The sequence below is a fragment of the Rattus norvegicus genome, chromosome 5, assembly GCF_036323735.1.
Source record: "Rattus norvegicus strain BN/NHsdMcwi chromosome 5, GRCr8, whole genome shotgun sequence".
Classification (NCBI taxonomy): Eukaryota; Metazoa; Chordata; class Mammalia; order Rodentia; family Muridae; genus Rattus; species Rattus norvegicus.
Window position 1 is genome coordinate 94,272,050 of NC_086023.1, and position 18,280 is coordinate 94,290,329.

At 38.2% G+C, this 18,280-nt stretch overlaps 1 protein-coding gene across 2 annotated transcripts; it reads right to left on the reverse strand.

Moving 5' to 3' along the window:
* Positions 1 to 16,850: 16,850 nt before the first annotated feature.
* On the reverse strand, positions 16,851 to 18,004 carry Dmac1 (distal membrane arm assembly component 1). Of its 2 annotated transcripts, none has more exons than NM_001206675.1 (2): positions 17,656 to 17,947; positions 16,851 to 17,430 (listed from the first exon to the last, which is right to left on the reverse strand). In NM_001206675.1, the coding sequence occupies exons 1-2, from the start codon at positions 17,924 to 17,926 to the stop codon at positions 17,366 to 17,368; spliced, it is 336 nt and encodes a 111-aa protein (NP_001193604.1). In that variant the 5' UTR covers positions 17,927 to 17,947; the 3' UTR covers positions 16,851 to 17,365. The 2 variants fall into 2 exon arrangements, with proteins under 2 accessions (NP_001193604.1, XP_038965432.1); XM_039109504.2 differs by having other exon boundaries at positions 17,015 to 17,430; positions 17,746 to 18,004.
* Positions 18,005 to 18,280: the final 276 nt, after the last annotated feature.

Here is an 18,280-nt window from a genome sequence, read left to right on the forward strand (position 1 = left end):
ACTCTGTCTCTTTTGACATGTCATGACACATTATTTTTCTCTGACTTGAATATCCATGTAGGGTTTTTTTCCCTATTTGGTAAGCAACACTGTCATTAGAGTCTCTAGGTTCCCACATTCATAGCCCAGTTGTAAAGATCGTTTCCTTGTAGTTGTAGCTACCAATTCCAAGTCATATGATCACCCTAGACTATGGCTCTTAGAATGGTAAGTGCTTTAAATTGGCAGGTTGGTTGATAAGCCCTCTGAGGTGACAATAGTGAAGAATATTAATAGATTTCACAGTGTTTGATATGTACTTGTATTATCACCACTAGCACACACAGAGAAGCAAAATAAATTTGGAAAGAAATATGTAGGGAGAAGAGATATTAAAGCCACCAGAGTCTGCTATAAATAACTAGAAGATGTAATAAAAAATAATCTGCAAAGTAAAATTTAAAAAAATTGTTTAATGCTTAGAACAATGGTGTTTGCTAATTGTATGTATACAATACTTTAATTGTGACATTATAAAGAACAGAACATTTTCATTCTGTAACTAGAGGAATCAAATGGGTGTCACTTGTGAAGAAGACCTATTTTTTTCTTATTACCGGAAGATTGACAGTACAGAAACTAATTTTCATAAGAACTCAAATATTAGTTTCCAGTACCCTGAGAAGGTACTTTTAAACCAGTAGTTTAAAGCAGGTTCACAGAAATTGGCCAAGAGCTATGGTACAGAAGACAAACGGAGACATCTCAACCCTGATCTCTTGGCTTGGACTTCTGACCTGGAGGGATCCTTCATTATTCCCCTGTCAGACAAAAATCTCTGTTACAAAAAAAAACTATTTTAGAAAACTAATATCAGAAAATTACTGAATTTGTGTGTTTTGCATGTGTACTTTTGTGCATGTTCACACATTCATTATACAAACATTTGTTTGGTACCTAATATATAAAACCATGGGTTAAATCAATGAGAAAAATTGTAATCTTCTCAGAGCTAAACATCTAGACTATAACTGTAACACTTTAGGGGTATTTTAAGTTCAGAAAATAACCTGCATAAATTCTGCTAACATTTAAAAAAAGTTTAAAAAGACCCTATGCAGTTCAGGGTAATGAGAAAAACTATGTCACAAGTGGACATTGCAAATGCAAAACTATAGCATCTTCTACTCTCACAAAATCATAAATCACTACTTGGTTTCTTAGCCTCAAAGAGAAGTAAACTTCAGATGACTTCCCCTAAAGTTTTCAGTGAGAAGGAAAACACAACCTGATGCCTTCCAGCTCTAATTCTCATCACCTTATACTTTCTTTAACAACAAGAGCATTTCTATAAGGTTAAAGAGCTTTGATGAAAAACTGTGACAGCAATGCAGCAGCTGATGTGCATGTAAGTCACTGATCATGGGCTATGTGCTTTTCCCAATAGGACTACCTAGGACTATCCACAGTGTCCCATGAGCAAACCTTACTTGAATGAAAGAGTTATATGCTTTCATCTATGTCATGTGTACTAAAATTAGAATAAAAAAATCCTAAAGCAGAATTTCCTAGAGTGTGGTACCGAGAAGGTTTTTTGCATTAAGATAATATGGAGAACTTGTTTAAAATTCATGGTTTTGGATCTCACTACCGATCCATGGAGTGTGAATTTGTGAACTCAGGAGTCATGGATGAATCTTTGGTGCACTGTATTTTAGAACATTAGGTTGACAAAGTAGTGAGTGAGTAGCCTCTGGGTGACTTGTATACATTTCTGACTTTCTATGAAGAGGCATTAAAAATAAACTCCATAGGAAAAAATGAAAGCAACCACTATGGATATAGCTTATCTGGTAGACTCTATAACTGGCATGCATGAAGCCATGAGTATAATTCTCACCACCATGTAAACCAGTTCAATGGCATACACCAATAATTCTAACACTTGAGCTGTAATACAGTCAACCAGAGGATAGATTCTGTCAATAAACCTCAGTTTCTCTAGATGAATTCAGCAGCTCTAGATGAGGTTCTTGTATGGCTTGATATTCAGTCTTAACTGTTTTAACACTATCATTTGATTTCCACACCTCTGTGCAGCCCCACTACTGAGAAAGACGGATATAAAGAGCACCGTGGTTTTCTAGTTCCAGCTTTCCCAAATTCCGCAGTCCACTTTTATGCTTCAAGTTCTAACAAGGACAGTCTATCTCTGTGTGCCTTTCTATCTCTGTTCTCTGACTGTTTTTCTGTCTCCCCTTTCCCCTCTAACACATGAACCCCCCCCCACACACACACCCCACACACCACACAAATTATAATCACATATCCTAAAATGATACTCTTAATCTTCCTGATGTACCTCCTGAGTTCTGGAATAACAGCTGTGGTACAACCTATGGAGCTTCCCAAGGACTGCATTTGTATCTGTGTCTGAAGGTTTAAACAGATCCACTTTTTACCATTGCTTCCTTGCCACAGACTGAAGCAATTCTGTTCTTGTTTTCTAGCATCTTCCTATTCAGAGAAATGAGTATTCTTGATTATATTGAGAACATTGTGAAAAATGCTCATTGAAACAATGCAATCATTTTTTTTTCTTATAATGGTTTTTCAACATCAAAGTTTTTCTTTAGGAATAAAATTCCTAAATTCCTTTTCTAGAATTGGGGAAAAACAAAATTTTATCACCAAATTTGAATTTCACTAATATAAGTTATTTAAGTTTGTACTAGTTACTTTTAATTTAGAGTGGCTATTTCTTAACTGACTTGTTAACTATTACTTCTTTGTTTTATATGTATTAAATAACCCCAGCACTTTTAATAGATTTTCAAATGGATTCTGTTAACATAGTAAGATTAAAACAAATAGAAAGCAAAATAACCAAGATTTAAGTGAATGTTTCATGTCTGATAGTCTGGACAGTTTGGGGCTCATTTCTAGTGGGCTAATGAGGACACCCTCAGCATTCACAAGTAACTCAAGACATTGATAGTGCTTATAGTATGAGGTACACATCGCAGCCACATTTAAAATTAAAATGTAAAGAAAACAACTACAACTAATTGGTGGAGTCCATTAGAATAAAGAATGAGAAACAGAAATGCCAAAGTTTCCTTGAGGTTTCCTTCCTAAAACTAACTTCCCTCTAAATCTCTCTCCTATGTGCATGCCCCTTTGCATGGTTTTATATGGAGTAACTACAGATACAGCAGCATATGTAGAAGCAGAAGTGAAATCAGAGCTTTGGTATTCTGAGTAAATTGCTCTCCACTATATGAGTGAAAGAGAACAGACTGCAGCAGGATAAGAGCATCGTAAATAACTTTAAGTGTGCAATAGCACAAAACATTGATTTGAATGACCTGGAAACTTGGCATTAACCCAAGCAATCATTCCCTAAGCAGGATTTATAGCCTGCATTGTCAAAAGTAGTCCAAATGAACATTTAGATGTTACTCTTCTCAATTAAAAACGACCACTGGATTATTCTGTGATAAAAGCAACCCTCCCTTTTTTCTGTAAAGTTAGTAATTCCTAATGGTATTAGGAAACAATTTATCTTTCCTGTTTATTTAAATACTGATTGACTCTTCTCTGAAGGTATATGTGCACATTTATTTGTAAAGTATCTGAGAACTATGTTACACACTTATCAAATATCAAAAAAATCAAACACAAAACTTCCATATTATCTTCAGACAGAGATAGCGTGCATACTCATCTAAAATAATTCATGGGATTTATTTGATGTTGTCAAAGGAATTAAAATGATTTAGGAGTTTTCACCTACCCTTTCATTCTGGGTTAGGTGGCAACACTAAGTTTCACATTTAAAACATAAAACAAAGAAACAAACAAAAAATCTCCACATGTTTATGTCATAGCTTCATATTATCTGGATAAATGCCAAGGAGCACATCAGTGTTAGTGATGAACTTTTATGTAAGGACTTCAGAGCATATGGCTTCATTCCACCTGAGGTTATGGTTTGGGACTGTAATGGGTTTGCCAGGCACATCGGCTTGCACAATTTGACCTTGCTGGATTTTCTTTTCGCATTTGTAATGGCATATCTCATGAATATGAGGTGTAAACTAAGCTTTACTTTAGGCTATGCAGACGCCAGTCAAGGGCCAATATAAGCTTTTCATTTGCTGCATGTACCCCTTAGTGAAGCTTTCAGCTAATGTATAAAATTTAAGTCTATACAAGCTTTAATGATCTAAGAAATAGACAGAAAATTCAGGATTCTAAACAATGGGTTCTGTTTTTAACCAGTCTCCCGACTTTTCTCTGAAAAGTATTACACAAAATAGCCACATGTATGTCTTTTCTACTGTATTATGTTAATTGTGATTATGTAAACATGTCTTTCTTCAAATTTTTATTCTTTCCCAGGGATTAGATACATTCTATAATCCAGATAGCAAAGGGGGAAATTTGGTAGTGTACAACAAATGATGAGAAGCATGAGAACTCATTAGGCAAAGAGATTATTCCGTCATTATAAAAGTCATTGTGGCAGTAATCCTCCAACTGCTGGACCCTAAGTAGACCTCTTTCAAACACAGTTTATTAAATATCTTTAAATTATCCTAGAGACTAGAGAAAATGAAGAAAGTCCAATGGAAAGAAAGGCAAAGGAGTTAAACTGAGCACCACCATAGAGGAGATTGAGAATCCTACTCAGAGAATAGAAGTGAGGGCAACCCAGAGATGTGAGATGTTACCCCAAACTCCTGACTGTCCAGATGCTTATTTTACAGAAATATTTCAGTTTAAGAAGCACCTGGAAGAGAAATGCTTAAAAGTGGACCACACTACTCTTTTGGTCTTGCAACAACTTGAAAGTCAACAGATTCTTTTTAAACTGTAGAATAAAAACCATCAAGTAGATAAGATGTTCCTATTGAAGTTTAAATATAGTGAAAGAGAATATTGGTGAGAGTTCCCTTGTAGACTTTGACTCTATATTAGAAATTGGTTTGGTGTCCCAAGAAAATTACAAGATAATCCAAAGTTTCTCAATGAAGAAAATATTTTACTTCTGAAGAAGGGTAAGAGGATCAGTCACATCAAAATAAGAAGGTAAGTACACTAAAGGTGCCACTAGGTTTTGATTCCTAGCACAGGAGGGTCACTCTAAGTCACTATAAGCCAGCTGCACATTCAGAATACTATAGCTGACAAGCAAAGTTTAACTGTTCACATGAGGATGTTACCTTATATGTATTTTGGTTTCAAGAAATGCTGACCTTGGAGGAATTTCAATTTCTGACAAGCAACTTTAATTTTTTAAAAGTGTTTTGTCTTAGCTATGTATTCAATATGAAAAGATCACATATATGTTTTTTACATTTTCCACAACCTGGAAAAAACTGAACTATAAAGATGTCAGGATCAACTGATGTCAAGAACACAAAATGTCTTTACAGAGTTAATAAAATGTCACCAGATTGTACCTAGAACATATCATATCCTTCTGCCCCCAAATGGGGCATGCCATATGACTTCAGTTTTAATAAAAAGGGGCTGGAGGCTATTTCTCTGAACATTAAGGGCTCAGGGTAGAATAGGCGTGGAAAGAACTGTTGTGTTTCAAGTCAAAGATCAGGGGACATGGACATAGAGTCACGGTAGAACAATATCCAGAATAGTAGGAATGGAAAGGTAGAATGGATGTCTTATGATAAGCCAAGACATTCAAAGCTAAAAGGATTGTTTAATAGAAAGAAAGCATTAAGAGATCACTATGGTTGTTTGAGGGTTAGTATCATAGTGGTGATTTTTGAGACCCTAAACTGCTTACAACGGAGAAAGGGTACCTAGAAATACACAGGCCATCTTGGCTCAGGATTACACAGTGACCCCTCCAGAAGGTCACTGTACAAACTTATATTGCATGCTTCTGAAAAGGGGAAACTAAATGAGAGAAGGAAGCAGTACTGGAAGTGTGTTGTGCAGTTTCACAGAACCACATTCTCTCCTTTCTTACTTGATCTATATATAAAAGCTGTGAGACTTGAGCGAGAGGGCCACTCTTCTTTCTCAGATGAGGTCTGGTGAAGACAGCACTGAACCCAGAGTTTTATTTAGAGCTCATACTAAGGCAAAGCATGTCAGTCCTGCGATCAACTTAGAGAAATAAGCACAAGCATCACAGGAAGCCAAAGCTGCTGTCAATCGCCCTCCTCCCCCTCAGCTGAGGATATATTTAAACCAAGTAATAATGAAACACACTGGCAGCTGGCACTTTTACAGTGCCAACTTGAACCCCCTCACAAGAAAACTTTTTTTCTAGACAGAGTTTTAAATTCTTTTTTAAATTTTTCATTTGTTGTTTATTTTAAAGTTGCATTTCTAAGTAAAACATTGGAATGGGATGAACAAAATTGCTAACAAAACATGACTTGGACAATTTACAGCTTTTAAAAATTTCAAACTTCTGTTACTCAGGCATATACAAAGCTTTCAATTCACAGACATATGGACCACACTTCTTCATATGGTCGACTCTGTATCTTCACGCAATCAACAAGGGCAGAGGTAGTATCCTATCTATTGGCCTTCTTCTATATCACAAAATATACATTATTCCCCCAATAAAGTCTGGTGGGTACATTCTTTCATACTTCACAAGTTAGAAAGCCAAGACTCAAATAACTAACTTGCTTAGGGAAAGGTGGCTCTCACTGGCCAATTCCTGCCATACAGCTTTTTGCCTCTGTTGCTACAGTTCCTCTAATCTTCTGAAAACAGATGATATGCTCCCCTCCATGAATTCATTTTGTATGTTTGTTTGTCATAGATTTTATTCAGCTTTAGGAAAAGGAAGCCTAGTCTGATTGCCATTTAGAACAAACACACCTCTTTATTTCTTTGAAAACCAATGTAAAAAAGAACATGCCACATGACGCCAGATGTTTTGAGTTCATGTGATCGCATCTGTGGCAGCTATGGTAGCCATCCAATCCCTGAGACATCTGAAATTACTCTCCTGTTTTCACCTGTTGTATGATAACTATGCTTAAATGTGGGTATTATATGGTAAAGAACATAAGTAAACAAAGAAGTAAGAAAAATGGTTGGCATGCATTTTATCATCTAAAAAGGAATGCTGCCCTAAATTCAGTAACACTGTAAATTCTATAAAGATTTTCATTACCTTACCTTCTCACTTCTAAAAGCATTCTAGGGAAAAAGGAAGAACTAGATTTGGGAGCAGAAGCTGCAGGGCACCTGCTTTCGCTAATATGTGAGTGCTGCCAACATGTGCCAATGTGTCTCAGCTTGCTCCCTCAGTAACAGGTGTTTGCAGGCTGGCAAATTGGAGAGTGAGCTTCTCCCTCCCGATTTGCCTGTCTTTCACTTGTCAAGAGTTTTGACAGGCATTTTGCAGTTCTCTGTCATACATTTCTAAGCATGGCTTCACAATACACTGCTTAAAGCAACCCAAGTCAAAGAACTCTGAGAATGCCATCTCTGGATTTTTATTTGATGGCATGCCTGAGGCGCTGGTAGCCCTTCCCCTGAGCACATGTCCCACTTCCGGTGCCTGGACATTAAATTCAAAAATTCGTCCACTGGAAATTACACTTTGATGTTGATTCAGTGTTCATCTTAGATTTTCATCCCCATTTAATGATTAAATCATTCCCTTCTTTGTTCCCACAAATCATATGTATTAAAAATTCTTTTCTACATCACTGTTGTATTTTAGTCTGTGTTTCTAACTTTTACCTTCTTGGACGGGCCACCAAACGACAATCCAATATACTAGAGGGCCTTTGGTTGAGAAGTAAATTTACACATACAAAACATTTTATAAATTACCTCATTCTTTGATAACTTCACATGTGTGTAATATATTCTTGTCTCTACTCATTGCTTCTTCCTTTCTTCTTCTCTCCTCCTCTGACACCCATTCATCCCACCAAGTCATCCTATTTTCATGTCTTTTATTTTGCTCTCATTTTATTTCTGTAACCACATTTTAAACCGGGTCATAGTTTGAACACAAGTATGAAGAAATCCACTGGAGCAAGAGTACCCCACCTGTACCTACATCACTTCAAACAATGACTTTCTTTTCTGCAATTGCAACCAACTATGGTTAGCTTCCTCCATGACAGAATGTTTATGGTTCAGACATGTGTGGGCCAGAGAGAGAGAACTATAGCTGCTGTGAGTGCATGAATGCTATTCTGGCATTCTTTCATTAAACCAGTATTTTACAGCCCTCCTTCCCAATCACATGGCTTCCATACTGTCTTCTTTTGCTTCTTTCCCAATGATCTGTAGGCTTGGCAGAGGTGGGTGATACAGGTAAATTGCTTAAGACAGAGCACTCAGCACTGACTTGTTCACAGTGTTTTGACAAATCAAGAATGTCTACATCAATTGCCATTCACTTCAAAGAGAAACCAAGATCAGCATTAGAGCCACATGAAACTTTTTTTTTATTTTATTTTATTTTATTTTATTTTTTTTTTATTAACTTGAGTATTTCTTATATACATTTCAAGTGTTATTCCCTTTCCCGGTTTCCGGGCAAACATCCCCCTCCCCCCTCCCCTTCCTTATGGGTGTTCCCTTCCCAACCCTCCCCCCATTGCCGCCTAATGAGGGTACTTAGCCAGAGAACCAGATGAACCAGGCAACAGGGCACTCATGGCTTGCCCTCACTGAAGTACCCAAGAGTGGGTGGGCATGTGTGTGTGTCTCTGTGTGTGTGTGTGTGTGTGTGTGTGTGTGTTTCATGACTTGCTCACAAAAGCAAGACAAGCAAAATGCTTGATTAACAAAGAAATATCCTCATTAGAGACTGGTTGGCCCTAGCTAATAGGAAACATTTCCTTTCTTATGATATGAACATTTGCACTAATTTAAATTTCAGTTTGTTTATGTGTGAGCCAAAGATGTTTGAGTTGTCTTAGCCAAATAGCATTATAATAAAACATTTTAACACTGGAATTTAATAGTTGCTAACAAATATGTAATGGAATAAATGGTAATAAAATGTATTTTTATACTTGGAGATGGTTGTTTCCCTCAAGTGAGTGATGTTGAATTTCTCCTAATTTTTGGATGTGTTCTGCAAGCAGTGGCCATCATAATGATAAAGTCAATCTTGTGTTGTGCTTTACATCCAACCACACATTGCTGTTAAAATACCTATAGGTAATACCACACATCTCCATCACAAGCAAGAATCTATATTTTCTCTAGTCTGCTGTTTCTACTCACTGACAGCATGTTTTTCTTCATTGACACTTGCTGTTATTCTAGACAGTGCTTGCATAACATAAAATATTTAAATTAATTTGCATCACTAAGCTAAGCTATTATTATACAATGTGAAACTGAAGAAAGTACTCCTTGGAAATATAAAGGGTACCCTACAGACATGCCTGTATCGATGTGCAAATGTATACACACTCATCATCACCACTAATTCCAACTTCTCATATTGATGAATGCGTGGGAGCATCTGCAGGCATGGAACATATAGTCAGTCATGTTTGATTGGTAAACCTTAATCAGACCAAGAATTATTATTAGTTGGTTGGCTAAGTGCACTACTGAGTTCCAGTAAAGCACTGGTGCATGTAGTTGCAGGGTAACCAGTGTGGGTGATAGGTCAACAGTTTCTTGTTTTTCATTGAAGTTTTCATTGATCTCTGAAGTGCTAATTGGCAGATTTGTGTCTCATGTTTCTCCCAGCTCCACTTGTCTCTGCAACCGAGGATTAGATCTTTGTTGTTGTTGTTCTTGTTGTTGTTGATGATGTTGTTGTTGTTGTTTTTAAACAAATATTACAGGGACAAAGAATCAGTGTTGAAAAGGAAATCAAGCAATTGCATCATCTGATGACCTAACTTTAATTGGATAAAATTTATTTTCTAAAATTGTATCTGACTTTCCCAAGAACATATTAAAGAAGAATGGTCTGTGGCTTCAGTCAGATGATCCTTTCAACATATTATGTTGAGTGAAGTGCAATGTTCAAAGATAGGTCAGGATCAGCTACAGATAAAAGCTAACTGAACAACAGATATGTAGGCTTCCCTCTCGGGACTTCTGATATAGTTCTCAATGTGGCCAAGTCTGAGGATTTCTACTTCCCATGCAGTTCTGTCTGAGGTAGTTCTGCCACTTGAGAACCATGGACATATACTAAAATTACCAAAAGAAACAAGCAATTTCTCTCTGTTCTCCCTCAGCTGTTCAGTCCTTCATGTACTCACTCAAAATACTTATTAAACAGAACCCTCTTTCCTGACAAGCTGAGAGTGGCAAACTCTATGTCAGTCATTTTCTCCAGGATTTCACAGTAAATGGGGAGGAGCAGATGTGTTACCAGGCAACAGTTTCAATGACATGATACAAAATCAATGGTTGGATACGAGTAAGAGAGAAGACTCTTTAGAGGATGTTTCAAAACAGAGGTTTGCTATTTGATTGAGGTATTGAAGGACAAGAAAGACTAAATTCTATTGTAAAAAAAATAAGCAATGCAAAAGGATTCAGAGGGCTCCCCTTTTAATAAGAAATAGTAGTGTCTAAAAGAAAAGTCAGTAAACAGAAGCTGCTGAAGATAAACAAATACTGTGTCCATAAATGAAAGGCATTTCCCACTCTGCCAGTGTGTGTGAAATACTGGTCTTTTTAATTTTTTGGTAATTGTATACATGGTCTATTTAATTTTTTGCTAATTGTATACGTGTATACAATAAAATAAGGTATATATGTCTCATTTTGCCTTTCAACAGCCATGTCTCTCCAACATCTCGCCTCTCAACCTCATACTTTTTGTTTTTGATAACCCACTAGGAACAGTTAAAATTGCCCATACGTTTATGGGCGTGGTGCCACCCCCTGGAGCATAAGAAGCCCACTAGTGGTCACAGCCTCAATAAAAAAGTTACCCTGCTTCCAGCAATTACCACTGCTAATAGCTCCTCAGTAAGAGGCCTAATTGGCTCTGCGGTTCTGAGGCTGTGGAAGCTTAGTGTATCACCATGTGAGAGTGCAGCTGCTGAGGAGGACTGTTATCTCACAGCCAAAGAACAACATGATAGAAGAAAAAAATCTTATCATTTCTTTTGAGAAAACATTCTGCAATGACACCAGTAGGCCCCACTGGTGACCAATCCTAGCACACAGACCTTTAGTGGACATCGAAGATCCAAATTATAGTAGATGCTAAGAAACCCATCATGTCAACACCGTCACTTAGCACCTCAGGCAAGTTGAGGTATCACTTGAGAAGTTCCTTGGACATAGAGTTTCATACTCCAGGACTCGGTGATGATCTCATCTGTAAGAGGATAAACTGATTCAGCTCCTGGAAGCATTGGCATAACACTTTGCAAAAGGAAAGAATTGTAACATTTTTAATTTTTATTTTATAGAGTAAAGGTTGATATAGAAAGTAGTGGGGCCAGATGGCCATGTGACTAAGGAAACCAGTCCAGAACAATTGTGATGTTCAAACCACAAAGATCTTGTCCTGAGACCAGCAGGAGTTAGGAATATTCCCTGCTTGCTTTGGGTAGGCAATGACTGCATGACACTGCATTTCATCTGTATAACCCTCAGCTCTGCCACCCTTGAGGTAGTCATGAAGCCTGGTGGGTAACTATAGATTTAACTTCCTTGTTTCCTATAAGGATATGTCTAGCAAGCACCTGAAATTCCTCTTCATGCAAGTGAATCATTCCCAGTACCTCAGTACCAGCCAATAATAGTGTACATTATTCAATATTGAAAACCTTGAAAATTTCCTTGTCCCTGTTTCATTGAAAACCATCTGGAGAAGGTTTTTTTCTCCCTAGCACTCAAGCCAGCCATCATCCTGTGAAACCACCTGCCTGGACAAGTTTCATTCCTTCCAGCCCTACCTGGTGTGCAAATGTGCCTGGACACCCCAGGGCAGAAGCAGATCCGGGCTGGAAGAAAGGAGGAAAAAAGCAGTTATCTGAGAGCCAGGCATGGTGTAATCACCAGTATTCTAAACATACAAAATAATCAAATATGACACTGTCCAAACATGCTGTCACTGTCACTACATTCTGATACTTAGCATGGATAACAGATTTGATCTAGCATGCCCTCTATTACTGGTAGGTAGGAGGGTAACTCCTCAGGGACTGTTTTATAGGCCTCCCAAAAGTAGAACATAAAGAACAAAAAAGGTCTTCTCACAACCCTAAAGAAGCATGGATGATTGAATGGGCTGATGGCTTCAAAAACAGGATGTGAAGAACAAGGTAATGGGAGAGGAAGTCAGCTAAATCAGAACAGTTTCAGGGATAACATGTACAAAAAGGTATTACTCTTTCAGGCAGCCATTTTTTTCAATTTGAGTATTTTAATTCCTACATAGATTCCTGCATCTAATACACCTAGTTTTATGACAGACTGAATTTAGAGTAAAATGCCTTCCAAGAAGAATATATCTCTACCCCGAAGATATCTACCCTGAGTTAGCACAGTAGGGGAGAGGATTATACCCTCCATACCTTCTAAAATTGGTCCTGTTGTTTCTCAACATGGTCTACTTTTCATTTTTAAAGGGTGTGTTCTTGCTTCAGTACTTGTTCTAATTATATCCCTGACTTTTTTTTATCTACTGTTGGGTTCTGACTATACTGTTCCTAGAGATCTCTATGAAACATTGATTTATGATAAAAAAATTATTTCTGATTCCCTGTATTCATTTTCTGTTGCTGTGGAACAAACTACCACAAATTAGGAAATTGAATCTGTTGGTGCTGGAAAGATGGCTCAGCTATTAAAAGCACTGGGCACTCTTAAACAGACCCAGGTTTGATTCATAGCACCCACCTCATGGTTCACAGCCATCTGAAACTCCAGTTCCTCATGACATGATTCCTTCTTTTGGCCTCTGTAGGCATCAAACATGATGCACAGATGTATACACAAGCAAAATAACCATACACATTTAAGAAATAATTGATTTTGACAGTTTTGCAGGAAGTCTCACTAAACCAGGACTAGGATTTTGGCTGAGCTGTGGTTGATTCTCAAGAGGTGCTCTTCCAAGTTGACTGTTGGTGATAGGCACTCTCTTTACTGTTTTGATGAACTGACTTTCATCCCCAGCACCTGAAGGGAGCAGAGCACAGACCCAAAGCCCAACATTAGGCAGAGCTTAGTAAATCCCATGGGAGAGAGGAAAGATTGTAGGAACCAGAGAGGTAAAGCATACCAGAACATGGCCCACAGAATCAACTAAGCATATTTTATAAAGCTCACAGAGATGAAAGCAACAATCATATAGCCTGTATGGGTCTGAACTGAGTTCTCTGCATGCTATGGTTGTATAGCTTGGTGTTCTTGTGGGAGTCCCAATAGTAGGAGTAGGGCACATCTCTCTCTCTTTTGCCTGCTTTTCCTCCTACTGGCTTGCCTAGTGCCTAATCTTACTGAAATTTGTTTTGTCATATTTGGTTGATATCCTGGGGAGGCCTGCTCTTTTCTGAAGGGAAATGGAGGAGTGTATTGATGGTGAAGAGCAGGGAAGGGTGGTAAGCATGGAGGGAGGGATACTATGGCTGGTATATAATGTATGAGATAAGAATCAATAAATACTACTTACAAGAAAGAAATGTTAAAGTTGTTCTTATTACATTTGCATGGTGATTTGTGATCTCAGTATTTGAGGCAGCTTGAATTTGAAAAGTGTGTAGATTGCTCCACCACTCAGTCATTGTACATCTCTTTCTAACCCACCCCGCTCCCAGCCTGCTTATTCTGAAACACAATATTGAAATTACTACAATAACCCTAAGAACTTTTTAACTGTCAAGTTTAAGAGTTGCACAACTTGCACATTAATGATAAGCAATGCCCAATCTTAATGAAGAAAGCCACGATAGTCAGAATTAGATCAACTCACCAAAAATTGTAAATGCAACAGAAAAGTTCTTAAAGGAAAAGAAAGTGACACTACTGTAAACTTAACGAAGTAAAACAGCTTTGTGGCTGATGTGAAAAATGTTTTATCATTCGGATAGATGACCAAGCCAGCCACATTTCTCTAAAACACAACCTAAGCCAGAGCAAGTCCTTACCCATCTCTTCAAGTCAATGAACCTTGATGGATGAACAAGTTCCAGAAGGAAAAATTGAAGTTAGGAGACCATGGTTTAGTGAAAGTCATAACCATAATATAAAAGTGCAAAGTGAAGTAGCAAGTGCTGGTGTAGTAGCAAAAGCAGGTTCCTAAAACCTAACTGGGGTAGATGATGACAAGAGCTGCACAAAACAATGCACTCTATATATATCCTTATATTGAAAAATGATGCTATCTAGTATGTTCATAGCTGAAGAGAGGACAATGCCCACTTTCATTCGATATATGCTTATATCAAAAAAATGACACTATCTAATATGTTCATGGCTGGAGAGGAGATAATGCCCACATTTAAGGCATGAAAGCTTGAAAGCACAGGCTGATTTTCATTAGGGGTTGATAAAGCTGGCAATTTCAGAGTGAAAGCGATACTCAATTTATGAACATTGCAGTGCTACACCTACTCCTATAAACAAAACACACCTGGATAACAGCGCATCTGTTTGTATCACAGCTTATTAGATATTTTAAGTTCACTGTTAAGGTCTACTGACAAGAGTTCACAACATACGGGGGTAACCTATGAACTCCGATAAAGATGCATAATTTTATTTACAGCTATAGATGTTACAGGAATTCCTCTGATGGATCTCAGCAAAGTAAACTGAAAACAATTCATAGTTTCTAAACACCATTAAGAATTTTGTGACTCATGAGGCCAAAATATCGACATTAATTTGAGCGTACAGGAAATTTTCTTTCTCTTCTTTGTGACTTTCAAGATTTCAATAGCAAGAGTAAGTGAATATATGTTGAAAATAGCAAATAATATTCAAAGCAGAACTTGTGATCTCATGATAAAAATTTTAATGGATGAAGACTCTCTGTAACTGACCAAAGAGAGGGTTTCCTCAAGATGGGGGGAATTATTAATAGAAATTACTAATTACTACGTACTAATAAAGACATATGAACTTGGTTGAAATGTCAGTAATTGAAACTCTTACAAAACTTAGTTGATGAAACAACTGTAGGGTTTGTGAGAATAATTTCCAATCTTAAAGTAGTCTTCTGGGTGAAAAAGGAATCAAACAGCATTGGAGCAGAGAAATATTTGATGTAAAGACCCATCAAATTCCTAAACTTTGCTTTCATTTTGAAAAAATGCCACAGTCAGCCAGCTTTCAATAAAAAACACTCTAGGCAGTTAGGAATCAGCACTAGAGCTGAAGACCCTTCTAAGGAAAATAAATAAAAAACAAAACCCCTAAACACATGATGAATATAACCATTTTTATTAGTAGCATTGTAGACTAAGGTATATATGTTATTTTCAAATTTACTTATCTCAATAATGGTTTCTAGTGCTGTGAGAAACATCATGACAATCAACTTGTGAAGAAAAGGGTTTATTTGGTTTACAGACTACAGCCCATCATCAGGAAAACCAAAGTATGAACTCAGGCAGGGACCTGAAAGCAGGAACTGAATCCCTAACCTTGGAGAATGTTGCTGTGTTGCTTCCCTTAGCTTGCTCAGCCTGCTTTTTAATACTGTCCAGGACTACCTGTGAGGGGTGGTACTATCCACAGTGGGCTGGCCCTTCCCACAGAATCATTAATCAAGAAAATGCCCCAGATTTACCCCTAGGCAATCTACAAGGGGACATTTTTTTTTTTTTTAAATTGAGGTTCTTCTTCCCAGAAAACTCTACCCTCAGGTTGAAAAACAAAACAAAACCACAAATAGATAAATGAATAAATGGTACCATTATAGTCAGTTTTTAGATGCACCCAGAAACAACCAAAAAAGCCAAAACCTAAAACTCACTTCGTTATTTTGTTAACACTACCACCTACACTTATGCAAGTAATCCTAACTAAATTCAGTCTCATAAAAACAAAACAACAACAAAAACCCCACAAAAAAAGACAAGAGGGGAATATGTTGAAAAGAAGTAGTAATATAGTAATGCAGTCAGAAGAATAACAGGAGAGGTACGATCAAAATAATTCACATTCATCTGTAGAAATAAAAAAAATATCACTAAGTATTTTCTCTCTTGGTGATACAAATATAGGCCAGATTAGACCCGATTAAAAGCAAGTAAGTGCAGGGCACTCGTTCCTGTGGGTTCTTTAGTCCCAAAGACCAGACTTTTAGGATTTGCAGTCAGAGGTAAGGCAGTGAGGTTTTAGACCTCAGGGGATGATGTATCAGTCAGGAGCTGGGGCTGTGCCCATGGATGGCTACTGGGCACTTGAGTGGGATCACCGTGTCAGAAAGGCAGGTTGCACTGGCTGCCAGACACATACAACTGGGCCTTGGGTGCCATTCTTTGTCAGTTTTCCCAGTGCAGGCAGCGTTGGGGGAAGGACGGCAGATGGGGTTTCCCAGCATGTACAGGTTCCAGTGGAAAAATATAACTGCTTAAAACAGTACTCAAAGCTTATTGATCGGTACTTAATAGTGCCTTTCTGCTTTGAAGAACCACTTAAACATACACTTGCAGAGAAGCCTAAGCACACCTTTCTCTTATAATTTTAAGCCCTTATGAATCCATCCTAAATATCTATTAAAAAAGCCGTCAACAGATTTCTTATGGAATTTTTCTCAAATATTTTGTCATTTACATCTTTAACTATGTATTAACATTTAACGTATAAAGAACTCCTGCCTTTTTGACAGTAACCCCGCTGTGAAGACAGAACTACGAAGAAAACCTCACTCCATCACTGAGCTGAACAGCCACCAAATCAAACCCAATAGCTAGGTCCAAGGCTTACAGCTGAAATAACAAATAAGCAGCTCTCATTCAGTGATGGACTTGAAGAAACTTTGGAAAGCATGAACAACTTCCATGTAATTATTCAAGGTTAGGTTGCCAAGAGCTGTTGATATGATAAGAAAAATTAAAAGAACTACTTATTATTTTAAAAAAATAGTTTATTTCATTATTGGCCTACCATTCATCCCATTTTAATATGTTCTCAAAACGTTATCTTTGAGTATAAATTGAACTACACATAACCTCCCTGGACAAGACAGAGAATCATGTTTTCTTCCAAGGGATTTTTTTGTCCCTTTATAACCTGAGAGGGGGTAAACCGTAAGGATCCATGGCCAAAGAATGACAGCTCATATTTTCACGGTCTTCTCGGTATGTCCTATGGTTAAGCGCATCCTTGGCAGTGTGTGCAAAGAATATCCACCAACCCAATGCTTGTTCCGTCTGCCGCGCAGCCAGTGATAGGAGACAACAATGAACTGCTGGTATTTTCAAACATCTTGGTGGTCCTTCCCTTTGGGGTCTATCAGAACAATTACACCCCAACAGGCAATACCTGAAAAAAAGAAAAATAACTTTTGTATATTACGTCTTAGTTTTGCCAGTGCTCCGATTAAGGCATTTTATTTAATCCTTGCATTGCTGAAAAAGATCGATCGATCCTTCGGTAACCTTTCTTACAGGCCAGTGAGGGGAAAGACGCCGCTGTCCCACTAACCACCCACCTGCACCCTCCCACACCCTCCCCACTCCATCCTCTCCCCCGCCCGCTCCCGCTCACTGATGCCGGTGACCATCTGCACCACAGTGCCTGGGCCAGGAGGGAATCCTTGCTTCAAGGGCCGCCTGGCAACAAAGTAGACGTAGGTACCCGCCCCTAAGAGCGTAGAGCCAGACAGCACGCGACAACTCCAGCAGTTCTTTAACACGGGGTCCTGTGCGGAAGAGGCCGACACGGCGGCTTTCGCGGGTGGGTTTGAGGAAGAAGCTGTGAGCGCAGCTGTGGAGTCCTGAGCAGGAAACTCACTGCTACTCGAAAACGAGGAACCCATATCAAAAGAGGGCACAACCTTCCGATCGTTCGCTTTGAAATGCTGTAAAATGCTGCCGGAAAGCAGCACGCTGACGTAAAAGCCGCGGCCCTTCTGGGAAATGTAGTTGAGGCCTGCTAAGTAGATGGGCGGAACAGGGCGGAGCTTCAGCTGTCTCAGAGCGTTTGAAAGATTTGTGTAACCCAGTTCAAAAGCAAGGTTGCTTCAGCCTGGTATTTTAGGAACCGTTTTAGACTACTTTCTAAAAGACTAGATTTCAGTCTCCTTAGAGGAAAAATATGGATCTCTAAGCTTCCCGACTAACACAAACTTAGGTCCTGGCATGAAGTAAGTCCAAGCAACGAAGATTACATT

Excerpts from the sequence above, each read along its gene's own strand:
- Dmac1 (NM_001206675.1), bottom strand. The coding sequence starts at position 17,926 with ATGGGTTCCTCGTTTTCGAGTAGCAGTGAGTTTCCTGCTCAGGACTCC. Across the intron at positions 17,431-17,655 it reads GCAGATGGTCACCGGCATCA|GTATTGCCTGTTGGGGTGTA; the intron begins GTGAGCGGGAGC and ends TCTTTTTTTCAG.